The sequence below is a fragment of the Schistocerca gregaria genome, chromosome 8 (genome assembly GCF_023897955.1).
Source record: "Schistocerca gregaria isolate iqSchGreg1 chromosome 8, iqSchGreg1.2, whole genome shotgun sequence".
In the NCBI taxonomy this organism is placed as follows: Eukaryota; Metazoa; Arthropoda; class Insecta; order Orthoptera; family Acrididae; genus Schistocerca; species Schistocerca gregaria.
In genome coordinates, this window is record NC_064927.1 from 312,160,974 (window position 1) to 312,183,121 (window position 22,148).

The 22,148-nt window shown below is 38.7% G+C and overlaps 1 protein-coding gene across 1 annotated transcript in view; it reads left to right on the forward strand.

Annotated features, from left to right (window-relative positions):
• The window catches only part of LOC126284667 (NADPH oxidase 4-like), a 189,389-nt gene that overhangs the window by 159,692 nt on the left and 7,549 nt on the right, over positions 1-22,148 (forward strand). Inside the window, exons 12-14 of the mRNA XM_049983771.1 lie at positions 3,934-4,053; positions 7,498-7,609; positions 7,691-7,768. Of these exons, the coding sequence (XP_049839728.1) occupies positions 3,934-4,053; positions 7,498-7,609; positions 7,691-7,768 (310 nt within the window). The remainder of the gene's footprint in view (positions 1-3,933; positions 4,054-7,497; positions 7,610-7,690; positions 7,769-22,148) is intronic.

A 22,148-nucleotide genomic window follows, 5' to 3' on the forward strand; every position in this document is an offset into this window, starting at 1 on the left:
AAAATCACTAAGTGGATTGAAGGCTTCTATGCAGTCGTAGACCAGTCTGGTGTGACAGTAGAAGACAGTGAAAGGAAAGCCATATTTTTAAATTTCACATTGAAAAAATCATTCACACTGGAGGACTGTACAGACGTATCATCATTTGAATGTTGAACTGACTCCGGTGTGGAGAAAATAGAAATAGACATCCTTGGCTTTGAGAAGCAACTGAAAGAGTTGAAAACAAATAAGTCTTAAGGTTTTACAGAGTATAATCTTTGGCATTAATCCCATATTTATCTTGCATTTATCATGAATCTCTCACCCAGTCCATAGTCCCAAGCAACTCGAAAAAAAGTGTGGGTGGCTCCTGTATATGTTGTTGTTGTTGTTGTGGTTTTCAGTCCTGAGACTGGCTTGATGCAGCTCTCCATGCTACCCTATCCTGTGCAAGCTTCTTCATCTCCCAGTACCTACTGCAACTTACATCCTTCTGAATCTGCTTAGTGTATTCATCTCTTGGTCTCCCTCTACGATTTTTACCCTCCACGCTGCCCTCCAATACTAAATTGGTGATCCCATGATGCCTCAGAACATGTCCTACCAACTGATCCCTTCTTCTGGTCAAGTTGTGCCACAAATTTCTCTTCTCCCCAATCCTATTCAACACTTCCTCATTAGTTACGTGATCTACCCATCTAATCTTCGGCATTCTTCTGTAACACCACATTTCGAAAGCTTCTATTCTCTTCTTGTCCAAATGATTTATCGTCCATGTTTCACTTCCATATATGGCTACACTCCATACAAATACTTTCAGAAAAGACTTCCTGACACTTAAATCTATACTCGATGTTAACAAATTTCTCTTCTTCAGAAACGCTTTCCTTTCCATTGCCAGTCTACATTTTATGTCCTCTGTACTTCGACCATCATCATTTATTTTGCTCCCCAAATAGCAAAACTCCTTTACTACTTTAAGTGTCTCATTTTCTAATCTAATTCCCTCAGCATCACCCGACTTAATTCGACTATATTCCATTATCCTTGTTTTGCTTTCGTTGATGTTCATCTTATATCCTCCTTTCAAGACACTGTCCATTCTGTTCAGCTGCTCTTCCAAGTCCTTTGCTGTCTCTGACAGAATTACAATGTCATTGGCGAACCTCAAAGTTTTTATTTCTTCTCCATGGATTTTAATACCTACTCCGAATGTTTCTTTTGTTTCCTTTACTGCTTGTTCAATATACAGATTGAATAACATCGGGGAGAGGCTACAACCCTGTCTTACTCCCTTCCCAACCACTGCTTCCCTTTAATGTCCCTCGACTCTTATAACTGCCATCTGGTTTCTGTACAAATTGTAAATAGCCTTTCGCTCCCTGTATTTTACCCCTGCCACCTTTAGGATTTGAAAGAGAGTATTCCAGTCAACATTGTCAAAAGCTTTCTCTAAGTCTACAAATGCTAAAAATGTAGGTTTGCCTTTCCTTAATCTTTCTTCTAAGATAAGTCGTAAGGTCAGTATTGCCTCACGTGTTCCAGTATTTCTACGGAATCCAAACTGATCTTCCCCGAGGTCGGCTTCTACAAGTTTTTCCATTCGTCTGTAAAGAATTTGTGTTAGTATTTTGCAGCTGTGGCTTATTAAACTGATTGTTTGGTAATTTTCACATCTATCAACACCTGATTTCTTTGGGATTGGAATTATTATATTCTTCTTGAAGCCTTAGGGTATTTCGCCTGTCTCATACATCTTGCTCACCAGATGATAGAGTTTTGTCAGGTCTGGCTCTCCCAAGGCCGTCAGTAGTTCCAATGGAATGTTGTCTACACTGAGGGCTTTGTTTTGACTCAGGTCTTTCAGTGCTCTGTCAAACTCTTCACTCTGTATATAGGAAGGATAAAAGAACAGTCCAGCAGAATTACAGACCAATACCCTTAACATTGGTTTGCTGCAGAATTATTGAGCATATTGAGATGGTATGAGATTTTCCATTATTATTTTCAGTGGACTGACTGGAAACTCCCACAGTAGTAGTCTATAAATGAACAAGGATTATGAATTTCACATTATTGTAAAGTTGAATAATATCAGTGTTACTTTAGATTGTGTCCTCTTGTTTCCCTATTTGCCTGAGTTATTCCTGTTGTGCTTCATGCAGCACTAAGTGCAGTCGAGCTGTGTCCACAAGTAAGCAAAGAGACTTCCATATTGTATGCTGCTTCAAGGGATACTGATGACCCAAATGTCTGATGGGCAGTAATCTCAAGTACATTAATGTTTTCTGTAATGGTATTAGCTGGGTCTTTTAAATGTTAGACTCATTACAAGTCAGTCACTGTATGTCAAGAGAAGATTAAATCTATATTTATCTTCAAGTTGTTGGACTACTCCTTCAATAGAGTTCCTAAGTAATAACTAACTAGGTAGTATCTTTCAGGAGTCTGTCAACTTTCACTGGACACAGAAGTGTTTGACAACTGTGGATGCTTACAATATTCTTTGTTCGAGTATAATAAATGTCCTTGAAGCAGAATAGCTTTTGTTGACAAATCAGCATGGATTTAGAAAGCATCACCCATGCAAAGCTCAGCTTATCCTTTACTCACTCGATATCCTTAGAACATGGGTGACAGGCAACAGGCAGGTTTTATATTCCTAGACTTCCAAGACTTTGCAAGTGGGCCAATGACATCTTAAACAATAGAACCCAGTATGTTATCTTGTACAGTGAGTGTACGTCAGAGACAATAGAATTGCTCCAGAGAAGTATGTCAGGACCCCTGTTGTTCTCTACATACACAAAGTATGAAGAGCATCATTTATGTAAGTGAAGACCAGGAGTGTGCCAAGCATTACGACTTATTGGTCACCATATTCAGCTTTATTTCTGTGATACAATTTATTAATGCTGTCATTGTTTGTAATTGTTTAAATATGATTCCAGCCATACAAGGAAAAGTATTTAATGCTGTAACATTTTAGTTTCCCTTTCTAACACTTATCACTACAGCTTATACTACCTTGTCATATCTGAAGTCAATAATATGAACTCATTCATAAGGAGTCTCAGCATTCACTCAGTAAAGACTGCCAGCAAAATCAATGTACAGTTGAGTAACTCTTTCTTAATTATTGTACAGAAAGGTGTGCAATATTATGCAAGTTCAGTTTTAATAGGTTTTCAGTGGGAATGAAATACATGAGCCATAAACTTTAGCTTTTCAAAAATGAGTTGGAATATTTCTTAAATCCCATTACTTTAATTCTGTGCCATAGTTCCTCACAGCAATTACAACCTTTTACAATAATGTAATATACTTTGGCCAAGAGGACCTCAAAAGGTAAAACACAAAGGCCTCTTGTCCAAAAGTTTCAATCTATAGCAGTCTTCTTGTTATGCCTGTCGGTACTCTTATCAATGCACTCTGAGTGTTCTATTACACAAATACAAAACTGTACGACATCCTCTCCATTTTCTAGCTAATTCATCTGGAGTTACACTTCTGGAGCTTTTGACAGTTATCACCACCATCAACTTTAGGAGTTATAACAACTTTCTGATGGGAATGTCGAGGTGTCACACATATATGAATGAAGTAGCTGTTTCCATAATCTTCCATGGGTGGATGGAATTTATGCATGCATGGAAGGCTAGTCAAGAAATATATAGCAGATTCAACTCATTCAGGATGGGAAGGAGTGATCATTTTTTGTTAGTTTTCTGAAGGAAGGCTTTGCCCAATTATTATCAATTTCTATGCGACTGTGTCTTGCATAATACTTTTTCTATTTGGTGAGTTGTGGTCTATCCTGAAATATGTACGGATTGATCTTTATGTATCTTTACAGGACAGGGTAAAAATAAATGTCTCTGACATAGCTTCAATGCACTGCAAATAACAATTCCTTCAAAACCATTCCAAAATTTTTTTTTTGTTGAACAGGTTTCTGGTAGATGGACCATTTAGCAGTTCATTGCAAAGCATTCTTCACACACCAGTTGCCATCTGTATTGCAGGAGGTTCTGGAGTGACACCATTTGCAAGCGTTTTTCAACATCTATTGTAAGTTTATTGTTATCATGCATTTCAAACATTATACAATATGATGTAAATAAAATAGAAAGAAACTTCCACATGGAAAAAATATATTAATAACAAAGATTCCAAGACTTACCAAGCGGGAAAGTGCCAGTAGACAGGCACAATAAAGTAACACACAAACACACACACAAAATTTCTAGCTTTCGCAACCAACAGTTGCTTCTTCAGGAAAGAGGGAAGGAGAGGGAAAGACGAAAGGATGTGGGTTTTAAGGGAGAGGGTAAGGAGTCATTCCAATCCTGGGAGCGGAAAGACTTACCTTAGGGGGAAAAAAGGATAGGTATATACTCGCGCGCGCGCACACACACACACACACACACACACACTCTCCAGACACTAGCAGACATATTTCTGCAGACATATGTCTCCTTGTGTCTGTATATGTATCGATGGATGTGTGTGTGTGTGTGTGTGGGGGGGGGGGGGGGGGCGCGAGTATATACTTATCCTTTTTCCCCCCTAAGGTAAGTCTTTCCGCTCCCGGGATTGGAATGACTCCTTACCCTCTCCCTTAAAACCCACATCCTTTCCTCTTTCCCTCTCCTTCCCTCTTTCCTGAAGAAGCAACCATTGGTTGCGAAAGCTAGAAATTTTGTGTGTGTGTTTGTGTGTTATTTTATTGTGCCTGTCTACCGGCGCTTTCCCGCTTGGTAAGCTTGGAATCTTTGTTTTTAATGTATTATACAATATGAACATTTCATAAACACTGTAAAATTTCATTACCAGATAAGCCATGCTTACAATTGTTTTAACTCTTTATAAAATTATATCTGCAACTCTATTATATAATTTAGTATAATCTGTTCTTGTTTCTCTTCTTCTTCTTCTTATTATTATTATTATTATTATTATTATTATTATTATTATTATTATTATTATTATTATTATTATTATTGTCACATTGTAAGCACGGTCACATCCAAATCTGAAAGCAGGGTTGTCATTATGAAGTGCAACATTTAGCACCGAAAGCACATTTATCACAGACACCATTGTACAGATGTAACAGAACTGCCTTCTGAATGGAGAGTGCTGCTATTTATACAGACATTGAATAGTCCAGAATTTGTGAACATAAGAAACTTTGAAAACCTTCTAGAAATTATAAAGTGAAATAACAAATATTTGTTGGTGATTGGATTTAAACGGGACCTGCAGCATGCCAGCCAGTGATGCAAACCAATAGTCTCAGTGCATGCAGCACAGCTTGTGGTATTATTCCCTCTCCTGGAGAAACAGTGACATGCCATTTCATAAGTTATCATTGGGGCAACTACAGCATTCTAGATCTCCATCTTGTCAGTGCTCCTCTGCATGGCAGCACTGGAGGATCCTTATGTTTGGAACATGTTGTCACATCCTGTTCAATATGATAAGCGTCCAAGTTAACCCACTCCTGAAAAGCTTTGTGATCATTGAGTGGGCTTTCAGGGCCATAATCCTAGATTTAGCATTTGATCTCCATCAGTTGATGACTATACAATACAGTGAAAATTAGCATTTTGATAACTCCCATTGTCTCACATTTAATACCGGTGTAAAAATCCATATCAAGTCTCCTGGGCTATGCTCACTCTTGATTGTTTTCCTCGGTGTCCAGGGGCTATATAGAAATATGGTGTCTTGTTCCTTTGACCCTAATGATGAAGTGTTTCACATAGCCATGCTTAGTATTGTCCAGATGAAATCAGAACAGTATATCCATTGTTATTTCAGCCTCATCATCATGAAGCAGCAAGAATGATGTAAATGGCTTTGCACTGTTGTATGTGAACAATACAATGGGCAATATTGTCTCCCAACCTCTCTGTTCAACACCATCATTCATCAAGAGTGTATCTGCCAACGTCTTATTAAAGTATTCTGTGAGGCTGTTGATCTGTGAGTGATGGGCAGTTGTCATCCCATGGGTGATACACAATTTGCAATTAACTCTGATACTAGTCTTGACTGAAAACCTTTTCCATGATCAGAGGTCATCACATGATCTCATGGCATATTCTCCACTTCAAAATGATGTCTTTTAGAAGAAATATAGCAATATGCAGAACTTTTGTCAGTTGGTGTAGCTTTGGTGGGGTGGTTGATGTACCAATGCAGACCATTATCCATTGATTCTAGTTTGTCAGCTGTTCATCAGAAAAATTGTTGAGGCCCTTGGACATTTCCCCCCCCCCCCCCCCCCCCCCTCCCTCCTGCCAGTTAGTCTTTTGCTGCCTGCCACACCTTGGGATGACTTCCCACTCAACTACAGGTGAGGGGTCAATCTCAATGTGGGCAGTACCTGGGGTAATCAGAGTAGAGGACTGATTGGGGGACACCCACAACACACTCGAGCATCCCTCGGATCACCACATCAGACCCACCATGGAGATGCCCACTGGCAACAGCCTCAAGCTGCATGTCAGAAGCCAGTACCACATGGAGGTGTGTGCGAAGGGTTACTAACTCAGCAATTGCTGCCTCTATCCATATTAAAGACAATTGAAATAAACTCTAGACAGTTATTAAAGCAAAGGACACTGCCTGATAAACACACAAACATACAATAAATTTATGAGTTTGAACTAAAGAGCACACAGGGATCCAAATAAGTCACTTCTTATTAGAAGCTATGTCAACTCACAAATGAAGTGATATGCTTCAATGTGCTGTTGTAGGGACAGAAGCTACCACCTAACTGAAACAACAGCTGTAATTGTCTCTTTAAACAAAACCAAACACCTGTCATGATGCAACAGTGGTACTGTGTACTACACAGTAATTAAAATGCAGTGGGAGCTGTCAGTCTTGACAGATCTTCATTATTCATTATTGAGAGTGTCCACTGTTGTGTTGTACTTTAAGTCATAACACAGTTCTTCAGAGGGTTCTCTGAGTTGCCTCTTACAGAGATTTTTTGCTACTTCAGTGATACCTTGTAACTTACACGATCCATCCAAAAAGTTCCAAGATTCATTTTATTCCTGGCATATGAGTGATGTCAGTGCAGTAACTATGGTGGCAGCTTGAACTAACAACTGTAACAGGAGGTGTGCATTTCACCAGTCAGCTGTGAGCTGGCAGTGTTAAGTAGTGTGTCTTCAACCATAGTGTGTGCAATGGAGCAGCAGTTCTAAACCAAATGTTCAGGACATTCTCCAGAACAATTTGAAGAGGAGAAAAGTGTGTGAAAAGTTTGTCCTGCACGCTGTGACTCCCAAACAAAAACAATGCATAGATTTTTCTGTTTTTTTATTAATCCACTGCTGAAACTTTTTAGGCTGATAGGGTACATGTTACACATCAATACTGAAGAAGTGGCCAGAGCTTTTACTTGTCATTTGTTACTTCCAGCTCTTCATGTCTGATTTTGTTACATTGCTACACTGTTTTAATGGATTTCTTTTCCTTGTCTGTCAACAGGGATTGCACAGCACTTCCTCACTTACCAGAACGGTTACATTTTGTCTGGTTACTGAAAAATGTGGAACAGCTACTGTGGTTTGCAAGCTTACTGTGTTCATTGCATGACAGAGTAAGGATGACATATTATTATATATTTTCAAGCAGTGTCTTCTTCTTTTTTTTCCTAAAAAAAATCTGGATTCTGTTGCAGTTCTGGATGAACAACCAACCTGACCGTTTGAACATAATACTACATGTCACAAAGAACTACAGCTCAGCATGTAACACAGTAAGAAACTTTACTTTTACGATCTACTATCCAGGTTTTAAGAGCCCTGAATTCAGATATCATTCTAAGAGATGATTGTCTGTACAAGTAAAGCTTTACTTGAATAAAGAACTTCCTTCCAGAATGTTATAATGAAATATGCCACATATATTTTGACCATTTCATTAAAAATAAAGATTTAAACAGATTTAGTAAAGATCATCAAATATCATACTGTGCATATCAAACATGTTCTAGGATGTACAAGAAATAGCCTGTTGTAATGATGACATTCAATGTTTGATTTCATTAACATATGTTTATAAAACCTAATTAATTTAAGAGTAAAGAAGATCACTCATTGAGAAGCAGAGAAATTGAGTCATTGAAAGAGACACATAAAAGAAAAAGAAGATTTAGTAGCGTGTGGAATAAATCCTGTGTCGAGCTAAAGTACAAACACAACAGTGCACTCACATGTGTGTGTGTGTGTGTGTGTGTGTGTGTGTGTGTGTGTGTGTGTGTGTGCATACGCGTGTGCAAACTACATTTTGAACCATGGAAAGAGATGCATAGTTTGTATATGAATTATTTCTACTTTTTGTATTGGCCTAAAAACATAAAATAGCTACTTCCAAACAAAATATTTACATATTACCTAAATGGAATTTCCATGATGCAAACAATGTACATAAAAGTGAAAGCAGGTGAGCCCACTTGCCTGTAAATGACTTGGGTTTAGCATCTGTTGATAAATGGTTGCCTGTCCTCATTATTTGTATGTCAGGAACTTACAATTAGATAGAATGACTGGCTGTACTTTCCTTTCTGAGATGAAGTTCCAGTGCAACTGATAAATACATTTCAAATTGAAAACAGCAAATCCTAGCTTTTGAAACCATTAGTTCCTTCCTCAGCAGGCATTGAGGAGAGATGGGTTGGGGAGGTTGGAAAGGATCAGCAAGACACTCAGACCCCAAGATGAGAAAGACTCACCTGTTGTCACTATTTAAATATACAATATATTACAAGTGCAATTAGGCTTGGAGTTTGTTTATTTAAATTTTGGATAAATAGGAATTCCTGTGGCACCTCAGCTTCACTAAAGTTAAATAGTAAATACACCAGAATGCATATCGATGTTGTATAGCATTATCTTACAGTCAACTCTTCAGTGAGTGACAAACTGTAAAAGACCACAAACAACTCATTACTCTTCCTTATACACAAGAGCTTTGGACCAAACTCCAGCATAGTCACTAAATATTAATTAAATAGCCCAGCATTCAATTTTACAACAAATTGTGCATACAGTCAACATGATAAGAGCGCTACCATTTGACATCTTATTTGCAGCTGTAGCTCTATGCATATACAAGCTATTAATTTTGTATAAGCATTGATTTATGCAAACTGTCCTGATTTTCTTAATTTTTCCAATACAATTTTCTGCTAAGAGGCAGTGATTTTGTTTAATCATTGTGATCTTTTTATGTGTTTTGAGTTTCTGGAAGGAAAATTAGAACATGTCAAACTTTATGTACTGTTGACAAAGGTACTTTTCATAGCTGTGCATGAGGTGTGCCCCTATTTTGAAATGTATGCTTCTCTCTTCATACAATATATCTTGACTTGCTCTACGTCCGGAATGTTCTGCATGTTAAGATGAACAGAACTCAATAAGTGAACAGTGAATCATCCTCCCATGCATCATGTTCAGTTTTCCCATCATCCAAATATTTCTGTGTGACTTGGTATACAGCTAACTGCAGCCTATTCTCCCTACCCATTTTTGGTAGCAAGAGGAGGGAGCCCTTTATGTTCTGGAGTTGCCCCTCTGCTGGCTAAGTTTGCTGATAGTTATAAAAGAGCAGATGAAACTTTTTGCCTTTGGTCTCACTTCATCTGTTCCAGTGTTAATAGAATCAATTATTATTCAACATGGAACACTGTAGACTTACTTGATAGGCAGCTTCTGAAGATATGGTAAGGGAGAACTATTGAGAAGTCAAGGGATGTTTCCTGTAAGTACTAATATTTAACACACACATTTCGAAAAATGGCTCTTTGAACAGATCCGAAATGGCTTCCTTGCTCACAAACAATTACTGAAAAGGTGCCCCATTGGTGGACAAGAAACAGAATGATAAAGCCGGCAGCTGGGGTGTATAAAATATTTTGTATGCTTTCGATCCATGAGTAGTGGTTACCTGATGTAAAGTATGGCCAAATTAAGACCCTGATGATGGACTGTGTCCAATATCCTAAGGTGTGATAGTACAGTGGATCCATATACCATGAAATGAAAATCTAACTGTGACCAAACAAAAGCTGTAAACAACTGAAATAGGTCTGGATGTGATGTATACCTTGGGCATGTTTGGGTCTCTCCTGGTTTAAGAAGGGTGATTAAGATAGCTTCCGTCGATGCGTCAGGAAGCTGTCCTGTTTCCCACATTAGATTAAAATATTTCAGTTGGTTTCCTTTAGCATTTCCAGTGGAGTACCAAAACATGCTCTAATGGATTTTATCATTTCCTGACGCATCACATGCCTCAGGTAATTCCAGATCCAGCTCACACACAGAGAAGAGATACTTGTAAAGTTCATCATTGGTGGAACTGAAATCCTAACCACTTCCATTAACCATCCCTCAGTAGCCAGATATTGGTTGGCAATGGCAGTGATTCAACCTAAATGCTCTGGCAAGGTCTGGATCATGTCTTTCTTGCTGGTCAGGTTAATCTTGACTATTGTTATCAATCTTGGACCTATGACAGGCAGAACTGATGGAGGATAGAGAGAAGATATAATAGCAACTACTACTTGTAAGTTGATGTTTAGAGAGAGAAATTTAGTTATGGTATCTATCATTGATAAAGATAGCAAACCCACATTTAGCCCTTACCCCATTCAAACACTTTAAAATGGAGCTTTGCAAGCAAAGGCACTGGGTCTTAAATCCTCCACATGAATATCGAACCTGTTAATGATCCACTGCTTTAAATATCCATTTAAGCAGTGATACTTTTCTTTGTGAAATTTTATTTGTAGTTGCAGAATCTTACTGATTTTAGCTCCATTAGGTATGATGATATCATCTATTGAAAAATGGAAAATACAAGATGGAATAATGATGGTATTACAAAAAGGATAGATTACTACTTACCATAGCCAGCCGCAGTGGCCGAGCGGTTCTAGGTGCTTCAGTCTGGAACCGTGCGACCACTACGGTTGCAGGTTCGAATCCTGCCTCAGGTATGGATGTGTGTGATGTCCTTAGGTTAGTTAGGTTTAAGTAGTTCTAAGTTCTAGGGGACTGATGACCTCAGATGTTAAGTCCCATAGTGCTCAGAACCATTTGAACTATTTTACTCACCATATAGAGGACACGAGGAATCATAGACACATATCAAAAACAGTGGTTTTTATTTACACTTTCAGCCAATAGACCTTCTTCTGAAGTAGAAGATACACACAGTCACATAAGTACAACTCACACACACAAGACTGCTAGTGCTAGCCACTGAAGCTTAACTGCCACAGCCTTAGTGGCCAGAGACAGTGATATTACATATTGGTGACACTGAAACTTTGTGCCGGACTGGGATGCAAACCAAGATCTCCCATTTGTCATGAGTGATCGCCTTAACCATTTTGGCTGTCTGAGCGCACTTCCAGCACAGACCCAAACTTTCATAAGTACTTTACTTTGTCTTTTGGCCTTGGTCATCTTGGAGAGTCTGTGGTAGTTGGCTAATTGGTTGTTGTTTCCATAATAGATACTTGAAACTACATAGATTCTAATGACAGAGCACATCTGGTGTGTGTCAAGAAATGTCTGAATGACTGATAGTTTCAGCCCTCGCAAGTGACTGTTAGCTGGAACACTTGAAAGTACAAGTCCTTGCTGCAGCTTCCACTGATGATGTTAGTGAAAGGAGTTTTTTGCCTCCACTAACTTTCTAGTCACAGAAACAAATGATGATACAAATACTGGTGGTTTGATAGCTTGGTCAGCTTTTTTCATTTCAGCTTATGGATTTCATGTTGTTACCATAACTTTCTGTGTTTTACCAGAATTGAAAATACCGCTACAGTTGTAACATTCTTTTATTTAACACACGACCGGTTTCAGGCTCTTATACGCTCACTTTCAGGTTTCGTAACTTGGGGCTGTGATTACGAGTGCCATGGTGGATGTGTACAAAACACGATGTGCTACCAATAAGCACAGAGCATGGAGTCAATTTTTTCAACATAAGAAAACCATTTGCTGTTCTGTTACTGTCCAGTAATTTCTTCACTGCAGTTAGTTTTGGAGGATTGTCCTCATAAGATAGTTTGGTTTTTTGACTGTTATTGTTGTTAGATGGTACACCCATACCATTATGAGTGTTGTATGTTTGTGTGGTAGGATCCATTGAGATCCCCTGTGCAGCCTGGGAAATTTGGGATGACTCAGGTAGAACACAATTTACTCAGCAAGTATTTTACAACTGAGGTGCGGTAGATGCCCCAGAGGATGGCTGCTGCTACATATGCCACTTCAGCAGCCATCCACCACATCAGCATGTAGTGCACGTTAAGACTGAGTGTTGTGTTGTGTGTTGTGTGTTGCGTGTTGCGTGTTGCGTGTTGCGTGTTGCGTGTTGCGTGTTGCGTGTTGCGTGTTGCGTGTTGCGTGTTGCGTGTTGCGTGTTGCGTGTTGCGTGTTGCGTGTTGCGTGTTGCGTGTTGCGTGTTGCGTGTTGCGTGTTGCGTGTTGCGTGTTGCGTGTTGCGTGTTGCGTGTTGCGTGTTGCGTGTTGCGTGTTGCGTGTTGCGTGGTTGCGTGGTTGCGTGGTTGCGTGGTTGCGTGGTTGCGTGGTTGCGTGGTTGCGTGGTTGCGTGGTTGCGTGGTTGCGTGGTTGCGTGGTTGCGTGTTGCGTGTTGCGTGTTGCGTGTTGCGTGTTGCGTGTTGCGTGTTGCGTGTTGCGTGTTGCGTGTTGCGTGTTGTGTGTTGTGTGTTGCGTGTTGTGTGTTGTGTTGTGTTGTGTTGTGTTGTGTTGTGTTCTGTTCTTTTCTTTTCTTTTCTTTTCTTTTCTTTTCGAAGCTTTCAATGACTGCCTCTATCATTATTGTCATGGTCTGAGTCTGAATGCCCATAAAACATGAGGCACCCACTTTTATGGCCAGAAAATGGCATCTGATTGGTAGATTATGCCATGATGCGCTGAGGTGGCATCTTAAAAGAAGTACAACTATTTTGAAAAACCTTTCTTGACTGATCACTGTTAATGAATAAACATAAGTTTACTTTTGAATAGATGAGAATTCTCCCTCATGATTGAAACTATTGGGACTCTGTGATTAGGGAATCAGTGGAAATTCCACTACATGTAACAACTTCAACAGAGACATCGGCTATGAACATAACAATGCATGAGATCATGTGCTCAACAAAGAAAGATCATAGAAGAAGACTTCACATAGTTTACTGCCTGATATGAGTGTTCATGCTGTCAGTGATTCTGGACAGCGAACACAAACATAGTGTATAGGTGCAGAGAGTGGCGTCTCAGCATGCTCTGTCTCCGTGATGTCATCATGGCTTATTCTAGCCAATCAGGTACCAACCTCTGAGCATAAACTGGTAGATTTGCCAGTTTCATGACAGTCAGTCTTAGCCCCTGATGACACTGAGGGAGTTAGTCATCAAAAGCTCAAGATTTTTCTGAATTTGACATGACAGAATGAATGAGAAAACTTTGGTCAAGGGCAAAAGACTTTGTAGCCAATCCAAGAGACTGTTCAATGAATGTGGCAAACATTATACCCTCACAAGCACAATCCAGGAGATTGCTTATTGAATTTGGTAAACATTATCCTCTCATAAGAATTCAAATCATGGGTCACCAGTTTTAAAACAAAGCCGGGGGAGGGGATAGGGGAGAGAGAGAGAGAGAGAGAGAGAGAGATTTAATAACGTTAGATTAATGCTCATTGCACAGGTCCTAAGTGAAGTGATCCTTAAGAAAGTGGAGCAAGTCTAGAACTTGAGCATATTTTCATTTCTGAATTGGTAAAATAATTGCAATGAAATGTAAACGTATACATAATAAAATACTAGATATAATCTGTATACTATTGTAACTAAGCATCAGCAAATGAAACCATCCAAATGCCTTTACAATACATCAGGAAGTCAAATATTATGTAGAAGCAGATCATTTTCAACTAAAGATTACATATAATGATGGATAGCAGTCTATTATTCTGTAAAGATCAGTGAAAACTGAAGAGACAAGTACAGTTTTGGTTGGTTGGTTTCAGGCATGACTGTTTTTATAATGTGGGAAATGAAGTTATAAATTTCATGTGGAAATCAGTTCCAATTTTTTTTTATTTGAATGGTATTTGGTAAATGTTGTAGTAGAATAAAACTATTGTATCACATGTATAATATTTATTGAGAGAAAAACTGCATACACCATCAAAGCAGAAACAGAGAACCACTATAGTAGCACTTTGATTGTCTTTCTAAATTACATCAGAGATAATCCAACTATGTCATAGAAATGGAGTTGAACGTAGCTTTTTCTTATATTGATATTCATTAATATTCTGATTTAGTGGCTATGTTAACAAGTCTGCTCGATTTTTATCTGTTGAAATTAACTGAACGTCAGTCATTCCATCCATAAACTGGCAATATGTTTTTATGGCAATATGTTTCATTGTGGATTTGGCTATACGATTCTTGACATGTATGATTGCATCTTGAGTATCACACCACACAAATGTTGAGCTTTCAATTCTTTCAGCTTAAGGGTCATTGGTAATTCTCTCATCTGTACCACCTCTCTTGTGCAGGCTGCCACTGACACATATTCTACTTCCATTGTGTTTAGTGCACCTGCAGTTTGTTTCAAATGCCTCCAGTACACTGCAGATCCTGCCAGTAGTATTACATAGCCTTTAATACTTTTGTGATCACCTTTATAAGTATCCCAATCAGCATCAGTGAAAATTTCAAATTTTTTACTAGTGGGATAATATGTAAGTTTGTAATGTGCTGTTTCCTTCATGTATCTTGGTACCCTTTTTGCTGCATTCCAGTGGTTCATACTAAATTTTGAACAATTTTGTGATAACTTTGCCACCGAGAAACCTATGTCTGGTTGCCTCCTCTGTGAAAGGTAAAGGAGTCCACCAACAAACTCATGATATGAAGATTTTTAACTTTCTCATCGCACTTCACATCAATGAGATTCAATTTCATTTTCATTGGTGGTTTTTGCTTGCTCAGAATTTTGGAGCCCAAATGTATCAAGTAGTTTATAAACATGTTATTTCTGATGAAGACTAATTGCTCCATCTTTGCTGCCCTCAAATTTCACTCCTAACATGTGTGACACCCAAATGCTCAATTTCAAAGCAACTTTCTAAAAGAGTTTTTATCTTTTGCCTCAACTCTTCATTTTGTGCAAATGTAAGCATATCATTCCTTTGAACATAGCTCGTACATACATGGACCTATATCATTTTGAATAAATCCCAGCTTTTGTAGTGAGTTATAATGATCATTCCAGAATCTGCCACTTTGTTTCAGTCCATATACTGACTTGCTTAATTCACTGACAAACTTTTCTTGGTGAAACCTTCTGGCTGGAGCATATAAACATTTCCCTTTAATTTGCTATTCAGATATGCTCTCTTCAGATCATACTCATCAATGCACTGTCTTTTCTCAGCACTGGCTGCTATCACTACACGAATCATTTCAAAATTTGAAACAGGAGCACATATCTCATTATAGCCTGCAGTTTTTATTTGACTGAATCCCTTTGCGACTACATGAGATTTTTTTTTTTTAAAAAAAAACTGCTTCTCACCAACTGTCTTCTTTCTAAATACCTGTCTGTTCTTTGCAGGAATTACATCAGATTGTAGCTCAAACACTTTCCAAGCATCATGATTCTTCTAGGAGTCAATTTCTTCATTCATTGCAACTATCCATTCCGCTGCATCAACAGAATTAACTGCTTTGATACAATAATGGTTCATCACTGTTCCTTCCTCGCACAACATTTATTTGTGCTTTTTCAGCATAAACCTTCTCTTTGGAACAAATTTTCCTTGGATGACATTGGCTTAAAACTTTTTTTTTTTTTACGTCCTTTCTTGATCTGCATCTACATTGTGGAGTTGCAGCATGTCCACAAGTTCGTGATAATCTTTGGTTTCTTCCAAAATTTCCTTCTGATCTGAGAAACCACAAAATCCCTTGTCAGTTTTGAATCTTCCCTTTCACTTCATATCTCATCTTCAATGCTTGGAAATGATAATGCTCCATCATTGTACAGTTCATATATTCTTTCGGTTTCTTATTTTGAGTTGAGCATTTGCCATTCATAAATTAGTCCCTTGATTTCACTACATGTTTCATTTCTGGTATCCAAATCTTTTATCCATTACCATATAGAGAATATCCTATAAGAATGCCATTTTCTGCCTTTGCGGATAACAATGTCTTTGTTTGGGCATGTGAACAAAATCTTTGCATCCTATAACCTGTAAATGTTTCACACTTGACTACCTATCTGTTCACAACTCATGAGGCATTTTTTCATTGTTGTGGCTATTTGTAACACAATTTCTTACTTATGCTGCAGTGTACATAAGCTCAGCCCAAGAACTCTTCAGTAAATTACTTTCTAACCACAGTGACCTTACTATATCCATTAATGTTCTGCTGAGGCATTTAGCTGTATTGCTTTTCTGAGATGTGTATGACATTGTTATTTTATGCCATATTCCTTCAGATTCATAGAATTGACCATTTGCATGAACAGAATTTTAGGCCATTGCCTGTGCAAATTCTCTTAAAGTATTTTATGGTTTTGTTTTCCATTTGGATCTTTCATTTCCTAAATTCCTCAAATACTTCATCTTTATTTTTTAAGAAACCCACTTATACATATGTGTTTGCATCATCCACAATACTCATTAAATATCTGTTGACTCCAAAACTTGGAATATCAATAGACCCAATGTGATATAAAGAAATCCTTCATTCCTTCAATTCTTGTGGTACAGTTTTCAGAAACAGTCATCATGTTTATTTACCAGACAAACAGCCATCACACAGGTTTATTTCACCTTTTTCACAGTCTAATCCCAGAACTGCTTCCTTTTTTATGATGTTGTTTATTAATATAAACGATCTTCCTGCTGCGTTTTAATGAGCACTCTTCCAGGTTCGTCATAGATCTTGCAACATTCTTTATTGAAAACAACGTTTCTATGCTTTTTAGTGAGCTGCCCCACAGATTACATGGTCAATTTCAGGCACAAGTAGTGTATTATTAGTCATGAATTTCTTGGGCAAACCTTTATTATTAATTTTCTTCACCTTTACTGTACCTTTCCCCATGGCTTCTTTTTTCTGCCATCAGCTAAGGTTATTATTAACTATGAATTCCTTGGGCAAACCTTTTTTGTTAATTTTCTTCACCTTTACTGTACCTTTCCCCATGGCTTCTTTTTTCTGCCATCAGCTAAGGTTATAATCCCAGCTCAAACACCTTTATTGATAGATGAAAAATAATTTTCATTTGAAGCCATGTGATGAGTTACTCTGGAATCCACTATCCAGTTATCACCAATCAATATGACTGTGCCACAAGCAGCACTGATGCTAATGTGCCTAGTTTCTTTTGTTCTCTTTTAAATTTCTCTCTTTCAGGACAATTTGTAGATATGTGACAAACTTTGTGACAGTTGTAACAAACAAAACTACCTTCTGTGTTGGTTCTTTCTTTGTTTGTTCCTGTCCTTAGTCCCATTCCCTAAGAGGTGTATTTCAGTACTTTAGATTACCAGAACTAGTTTTCAAGAACATTGTGGAGTGTTTATCTTCCTTATATTCATGACGTCTAACATCTTCACAAGTAGGCACCTTTAGATTGTATCATCAGTATCTGGCAAGTTGCACAAAGCTGTAACTGCCTCATTCTATTCATCTGGAAGTCAACACAGAATGTTGTTGTTGTTGTTGTTGTTGTTGTTGTCTTCAGTCCTGAGACTGGTTTGATGCAGCTCTCCACACTACTCTATCCCGTACAAGCTTCTTCATCTCCCAGTATCTACTGCAGCCTACATCCTTCTGAATCTGCTTAGTGTATTCATCGCTTGGTCTCCTCCTACGATTTTTTCCCTCCATGCTGCTCTCCAGTACTAAATTGGTAATCCCCTGATGCCTCAGAACATGTCCTACCAACTGATCCCTGATGCCACAAACTCCTCTTCTCCCCAATTCTATTCAATACCTCCTCATTAGTTATGTGATCTACCCATCTAATCTTCAGTATTCTTCTGTAGCACCACATTTCAAAAGCTTCTATTCTCTTCTTGTCTAAACTATTTACCGTCCATGTTTCACTTCCATACATGACTACACTCCATACAAATACTTTCAGAAATGACTTCCTCACACTTAAATCTATACTTGATGTTATCAAATTTCTCTTCTTCAGAAACACTTTTCTTGCCATTGCCAGTATGCATTTTATATCCTCTCTACTTCGACCATCATCAGTTATTTTGCTCCCCAAATAGCAAAACTCCTTTACTACTTTAAGTGTCTCATTTCCTAATCCAATTCCCTCAGCATCACCCGACTTAATTCGACTACATTCCTTTATCCTCATTTTTGCTTTCATTGATGTTCATCTTATACCCTCCTTTCAAGACACTGTCCATTCTGTTCAACTGCTCTTGCAAGTCCTTTGCTGTCTCTGACAGAATTACAATGTCATTGGTGAACCTCAAAGTTTTTCTTTCTTCTCCATGGATTTTAATGACTACTCCAAACTTTTCTTTTGTTTCCTTCACTGCTTGCTCAATACACAGATTGAATAGCATTGGGGAGAGGCTACAACCCTGTCTCATTCACTTCCCAGCCACTGCTTCCATTTAATGTCCCTCGACTCTTATAACTGCCATCTGGTTTCTGTACAAATTGTAAATAGCCTTTCGCTCCCTGTATTTTACCCCTGCCACTTTCAGAATTTGAAAGAGAGTATTCCAGTCAACATTGTCAAAAGCTTTCTCTAAGTCTACAAATGCTAGAAACGTAGGTTTGCCCTTCCTTAATCTAGCTTCTAAGATAAGTCGTAGGGTCAGTATTGCTTCACGTGTTCCAACATTTCTACGGAATCCAAACTGATCTTCCCCGAGGTCGGCGTCTACTAGTTTTTCCATTCGTCTGTGAAGAATTCGCATTAGTATTTTGCAGCTGTGGCTTATTAAACTGATAGTTTGGTAATTTTCACATCTGTCACCACCTGCTTTCTTTGGGATTGGAATTATTATATTCTTCTTGAAGTCTGAGGGTATTTCGCCTGTCCCATATGTTTTGCTCCCCAGATGGTAGAGTTTTGTCAGGTCTGGCTTTCCCAAGGCTGTCAGTAGTTGTAATGGAATGTTGTCTACTCCCGGGGCCTTGTTTCATCTTAGGTTTTTCAGTGCTCTGTCAAATTCTTCACACAGTATCATATCTCCCATTTCATCTTCATCTAAATCCTCTTCCATTTCCATAATATTGCCCTCAAGTACATTGCTCTTGTATAGACCTTCTATATACTCTTTCCACCTTTCTGCTTTCCCTTCTTTGCTTAGAACTGGGATTCCATCTGAGCTCTTGATATTCATACAAGTGGTTCTCTTTTCTCCAAAGGTTTTTTTTAATTTTCCTGTAGGCAATACCTATATTACCCTTCATGAGATAAGCCTCTACATCCTTACATTTGTCCTCTAGCCATCCCTGCTTAGCCATTTTGCATTTCCTGTCGATCTCATTTTTGAGACGTTTGAATTTCTTTTAGCCTGCTTCATTTACTGCATTTTTGTATTTTCTCCTTTCATCAATTAAATTCAATATTTCTCCTGTTACCCAAGGATTTCTACTAGCCCTCATCGTTTTACCTACTTGATCCTCTTCTGCCTTCACTATTTCATCCCTCAAAGCTACCCATTCTTCTTCTATTGTATTTCTTTCCCCCATTCCTGTCAATTGTTCCCTTATGCTCTCCCTGAAACTCTGTACAACCTCTGGTTGTCCTAAATCTGCACCTATTATTTATTTATTTATTTTGATCCAACATCTACTGATTACAAAAAAAGGTTTTTTTTTCCATTCTTCATTTTTGTCTCCAATGTTCTCCCCTTAGATCTGCTACAGTTTTGTTTATCAGTCCTAAATAATTTTCCATACATTCACAATTCTTCATTTTTAGTGAATATAATTTCTGCCTCCGTTGCACAGTGTGAAATTTGCTACCCCTTGGGGTGAATATTTCTTGAAGTTCTTCCCATACTATTTTTGGATTTGACAAATTTCTTATATGCATTTGTTGCTCGTTGCATATTGGAAGTATAACTTTTGCTAGCTCCTTCTCATGAAGTGCTGAACATGTCTTTTAAACAACAGCTGACGTACCTTCACCAGGTTCCATCTCACCAGTTTGAATTATTGTCCATAAATCAGAGTCTGTTTGAATCATTTTTATCTGATACAATCAGAAAGCATAATTCACACCATTTAATTTCTCAGAAGTGTGTCTGTTCTCCATCACATCTACCCATTTTAATGTTATTTTATTTTCTCTGAAATCACAAACACAGCTCAGAGTCAATTAACATTTTCGAAGTGCAGTGCATGAAAATGATCAACCTGTATTGGCAGATATTTTGTGTTCACCACATGTATGAGTTTTATTGATTGGCTAATTGACACTAACACAGTTTTCTGTTTTCTCAATTAGCACAACTGGGCCCATAATCATTATTGTAATTAACTAAAATTGTTGTATCACACACATTATATTTATTGAGAGAAGGACTGCTTACAAAACAGTAACAGAGGAACACTACAACAACACTTTGATTGTCTTTTTAAATAACATCAATAATAATCCAGACACATTAGAGAAATAGAATGAGAGGCATAAATAGAGAAGCACTTCTCCAACTCTTTATCTCTTGAAACTTCCTGGCAGATTAAAACTGTGTGCCCGACCGAGTCTCGAACTCGGGACCTTTGCCTTTCGCGGGCAAGTGCTCTACCAACTGAGCTACCGAAGCACGACTCACGTCCGGTACTCACAGCTTTACTTCTGCCAGTATCCGTCTCCTACCTTCCAAACTTTACAGAAGCTCTTCTGCGAACCTTGCAGAACTAGCACTCCTGAAAGAAAGGATACTGCGGAGACATGGCTTAGCCACAGCCTGGGGGATGTTTCCAGAATGAGATTTTCACTCTGCAGCGGAGTGTGCGCTGATATGAAACTTCCTGGCAGATTAAAACTGTGTGCCCGACCGAGACTCGAACTCGGGACCTTTGCCTTTCGCGGGCAAGTGCTCTACCAACTGAGCTACCGAAGCACGACTCAAGTCCGGTCCCGAGTTCGAGTCTCGGTCGGGCACACAGTTTTAATCTGCCAGGAAGTTTCATATCAGCGCACACTCCGCTGCAGAGTGAAAATCTCATTCTGGAAACATCCCCCAGGCTGTGGCTAAGCCATGTCTCCGCAGTATCCTTTCTTTCAGGAGTGCTAGTTCTGCAAGGTTCGCAGAAGAGCTTCTGTAAAGTTTGGAAGGTAGGAGACGGATACTGGCAGAAGTAAAGCTGTGAGTACCGGACGTGAGTCGTGCTTCAGTAGCTCAGTTGGTAGAGCACTTGCCCGCGAAAGGCAAAGGTCCCGAGTTCTAGTCTCGGTCGGGCACACAGTTTTAATCTGCCAGGAAGTTTCATATCAGCGCACACTCCGCTGCAGAGTGAAAATCTCATTCTCTTTATCTCTTAACAGTTAAAAATAAATTAGTTTCCAGGAGTCAGTTTCCTAAATGGATTACATGCTTCAGTTATCATTTCTGCACAGTGTAAGTACTGGGGGCATTCAATAGTAATACAACATATTTTTTTCTGAATGGTTGGTTTTATTCAGGATTCCAATACACTGTATTACCCTCCCCCCCTCCCCCTATTGTGGCTACAAAATCCTGTTTTTCAATATAATCTTCATTCAATGAGATGGCCTTACACCACCTTACTTGGAGGGCCTGTATGCCAGCATGGTACCACCCTACTGGTTGACATCAGAAACAAACATATTGCTGCATCAAAAGCCTCCCTGACATCGACATACTGCTGTCCATGGAGTGCATCCTTCACTGGGCCAAACGTATGGATTTCAGAAGGTGCAAGATCTGAGTTGTAGGATTAATGTGGAAGAACAGACCAATGAAATTTTTCAACCTCCTCTCAGAGACCTTGCGTTGTCATGAAGAAGAAGGAGAGTTTATTTGCATTTTTGTGACAACAAACACATTGAAGTCGTTTCTTCAGATACCTGAGGA